Source organism: Anneissia japonica, unplaced genomic scaffold, assembly GCF_011630105.1.
Source record: "Anneissia japonica isolate Jap-2015-1 unplaced genomic scaffold, ASM1163010v1 scaffold4929_len162294_cov128, whole genome shotgun sequence".
NCBI lineage: Eukaryota > Metazoa > Echinodermata > Crinoidea > Comatulida > Comatulidae > Anneissia > Anneissia japonica.
In genome coordinates this window covers 10,296-14,071 of record NW_022721921.1, presented here as the reverse complement: position 1 = coordinate 14,071, position 3,776 = coordinate 10,296, and the positions used below count along the sequence as shown (strand labels likewise).

Sequence of the window (3,776 nt, the reverse complement as noted above, 5' to 3'; positions counted from 1 at the left end):
TTTCTGGCAAACTGTATAACATTATGACTGTCTCTTATACACATCTAGATGTGTATAATAGACATGGATAATGGAAGTATGAAACTCATTCCCAGGAAATATTATATGAGAACCAATCACATCTAAACTTCATACATGTTAGGCGAGACTTTTTTTTATTAGATTGAACCGCAATTTTAAAAATATCTTTTTTAAAAACACCAGGCTAGGTACAATGTGAAATGGTTCGGCAGTTATTTTTAAACAATTCTTAACAAATACAAATACCAACAAACTTTACGGAAGTCTTTTCCATTAGGTATAGGTATACTGTTACATAATAAATATGCATGCATAAGGCCATGTCACATTTATTTTGAAATATATTTAGGCCTATACAGCATGCTGTAGGCTTGCCAGGTCAAAGGACATTGAAAAATCATGGACTACAAGGATAATGGAAGTACGAAACTCATTCCCAGGAAATATTATATGAGAACCAATCACATCTAAACTTCATACATGTTAGGCGAGACTTTTTTTTATTAGATTGAACCGCAATTTTAAAAATATCTTTTTTAAAAACACCAGGCTAGGTACAATGTGAAATGGTTCGGCAGTTATTCTAGCTCCTTTAATAGTTTTTGTACTATTACACGCCTGTTAGCTTCCTTTGTTTTATTTTGAAGGATTTTTGATTCCAAAAAGATGTACGTATTTTTGGATTTGTTTGGGTACTGGACGTTGAAAATATAAAAAGCACCCATTAGAAGGGCTATGGCCACTGCCGCGTCAACATTGAGGCCACTTAGCTTTGAAATAATTTTTCCCTCCGCAGCAATGTAAAGAGGATCAATATCTTCAAGGCTGCTAGACCCCACCAGCCGTGGAAAAATAGACTCCTTTATGCTCTGATCGATGGATTCATTCTCCTAATAGAAATCAAAACAAAAACAAAAATGAACAAGGAACAAATACAAATCTGAAAACAATTACAAATAACTTATTACATTGCAATAGGCCCATAGGAAATAAAAGTTCATCATTCGTCCATTCCGAAAAGTGAGAAGGGAGGGAGGATTTTTATTAACTTAGAAATCAAAATTTATTACTTTTAGTTAGGCAGACCCAGCCTAGATTTATGTATGTGTTTTACTACAATCAATCCTGTTCATAACCCATTATGTTGTGATTATATATTCATATAAACTTATTCAAAAGGGAAAACTTATGGTGATTATTGAAAATGTGTAGGGCATCATCACCTCCATTGTTGTGTATCAATAATTTTTTTGTATATACAGAAGTTGAACTTGCCGAAGTCGAATCCAAAATGCCATTGAAATATTGTTCAACTTACAGATTGTTAATTAATGGAAAACACAACAATTTGGCATGTAAAATAAGATTGACTTAGAAATTATTCGGCTTATGCAGAGTCGATTTAGGCAGTTCAACTGTAATTAGAGTCCTCTGATAAAAAATGTTTAATTGATCTGATAATCCAAATTTACTGGATATAACTGCACTAAATTAAAAAAAATATATATTCTAAAGTGTGAACGATTGTTGTACGCCTCAATCCAAATATATTTGCACACTTGGGCATCATTCGAAATACTGTATGTGGTATACAATGTAAAAGGTGAGGTTAGTCAATTGGGACGAAAAACCATTCCCTATGGTTGTACGCTTATTCGAACAGGGTATTTATTCACATGGGTATGGTATATGAACTGGGACAAACATTTTCCAACACTCTACCCATTTTGATCTTTTACGAAAGGCTATCAAAAGGGCTTTAGGCTTTGGGTATTTGTATTTAATTTTTTTTTTTCTCGAAAATTGTTTACAAAATAGAATACTACTTACTGAGCAAATTTTCAGCACAGCGCTGTCTGGCCCAGTTTCCCTCAGTAGTATGGGGACAGCGATGAGGCAAGCCATCCCTTCTATTTCTGTGGATGCAGTAACATTAAAATTAATGTCAATAATAAAGTTAAACAGTAAAGATAGTGTTTATATTGTACTGTTTGACAAATCTGTTTGATTTGTTACAGCAAAAATTGTTATACAGAACCTCAAACCATCAACATAAAAAAGAATATTTTATTTGTTTCTCATGTAACTTACATCATGAAATTTTGGTTCATGGGCACCCACCGTATCCAGTGCTACTTAACTTATACAGTTACTAAAACATACGAAGACAGACAGACAAAATGGCCCATATCGAGAAGAAAAATGAAACCATCTACCGTTACTGAATTTTTGTCCTCTTCACTAGATATCATTATTTTAATGAAATAATCCATAATATACTGTAATAGATGTACAGTAATGAATTAAATTAATTAAAAATGAACTACCTGATTGTCTGCTGGGAAATTCCTCAACGAGGTTCTTAATGTTGCTGTCTTTCAGAACCCCCTTAGCCATGGCAAGACGAAATACATTTGACTGCATGGTGTTAAAGGCAGCTGTCATATTCCTAACTATTTTCTCCTTTCCTAATATTCTTGAAAATTCAGCTTTGATCTGAAAAGGGAAAATGAAAAAAAAAATGATGGATTTATTTTGACATTTAAAGCAACAAATAAATTTGTAAGAAAATATGTATCAGTATTGTGTTAGAGAAGTGCAAGATGTGAAAATGGAAAAAGAATATTCATATGAATATAAGGCACTGCTGTGGGGTGGGGTGGGGGTTTCCATTTCGGGCAAACTATATAACATTATGACGTGACATTTCCAAAGGGTCCTGAGTCTCCTGTATTTATTTATATAGTCATAAATTCAATTTTCACAGACAAAGTTACCTACTAATGCTACAAGTTGCAAAGAGCCCAATGACATGTTAACTGTGTCACACTTGGTCTTTATCAGCATGGCTAACAACTTGTCTACATAACAAAAAATTGTCCAAATTTATTCTAATAGGTTTACATGCAAATAGTGTTTACAAGCATATGCTAGGACATTTGGTTATACATTTAACTGGTTCCTGGTACTCGTAGATTCCTATTCCGGATGGTTTCTGTCTCTTATACACATCTAGATGTGTATCATTACCTGGTATATTACTGACCACCATAATACAACAAAAATATAAAATGAATTTATTTTACAATTGTGCTGCAAAAGAAAAACACAATTCTGGAGAGGACTGAGAAGGCCAAACAATCCAATATCTATAAGAACTACTGTAGTAATTACATACCTCTGACACTAACTGAAGAGCAGGATATTCCTGCACGACGTTGTTTATTGACACTGGATTTTCAAGAATTCTTTTACGTCGGTACATATACGTGGCCTCCATTAAATTGCCTATCAACCCATAGTTGCGGTGGCTTAACTTCGACATCTCCCTCTTCAACTGTTGTACATGCTCCTTGCATGTTTCGTCTGTCTCCCCATTTTCTGTCTCGACCGCCTCACACTTTCTTCTTTTCATCTCAGGCTTTACTACTGCAGTCCCATTTCCAGAGGAAACTTGTCGTGTTTTTCTTAGGTTCTTGAATCTATATTTAATCGCTGATTGCCAAGAACTCTAAAGCATAAGACAAAAAAAAAAAAAAATTTAAACAAAGTAAAGCTAATTCAACTTCACTGCAAGTTAATGTTCCCTTAAGATACTGTGACAATGAACAAGGTAACTCAACAACGCTGCAAAAAACCCTAGTTGGATTTCGACATTTACCTACCTTCAGCTACAGTACTCTAGTAAGTGCCCAGAGCTTTCAAAATTGTTATTGATTTTAGGGGTGCTTATTTGAACTTGGCTTTATAGAAAA

General features: G+C 34.0%; 1 protein-coding gene across 1 annotated transcript in view; it reads right to left on the bottom strand.

Annotated features, from left to right (window-relative positions):
- Nucleotides 1-71: 71 nt before the first annotated feature.
- Nucleotides 72-3,776, bottom strand: part of LOC117111759 (sterile alpha motif domain-containing protein 3-like) — a 4,122-nt gene continuing 417 nt past the window's right edge. Inside the window, exons 2-5 of the mRNA XM_033254755.1 lie at nucleotides 3,200-3,532; nucleotides 2,349-2,517; nucleotides 1,852-1,937; nucleotides 72-911 (exon numbers count right to left, since the gene is read on the bottom strand). Of these exons, the coding sequence (XP_033110646.1) occupies nucleotides 600-911; nucleotides 1,852-1,937; nucleotides 2,349-2,517; nucleotides 3,200-3,532 (900 nt within the window). The 3' untranslated portion in view covers nucleotides 72-599. The remainder of the gene's footprint in view (nucleotides 912-1,851; nucleotides 1,938-2,348; nucleotides 2,518-3,199; nucleotides 3,533-3,776) is intronic.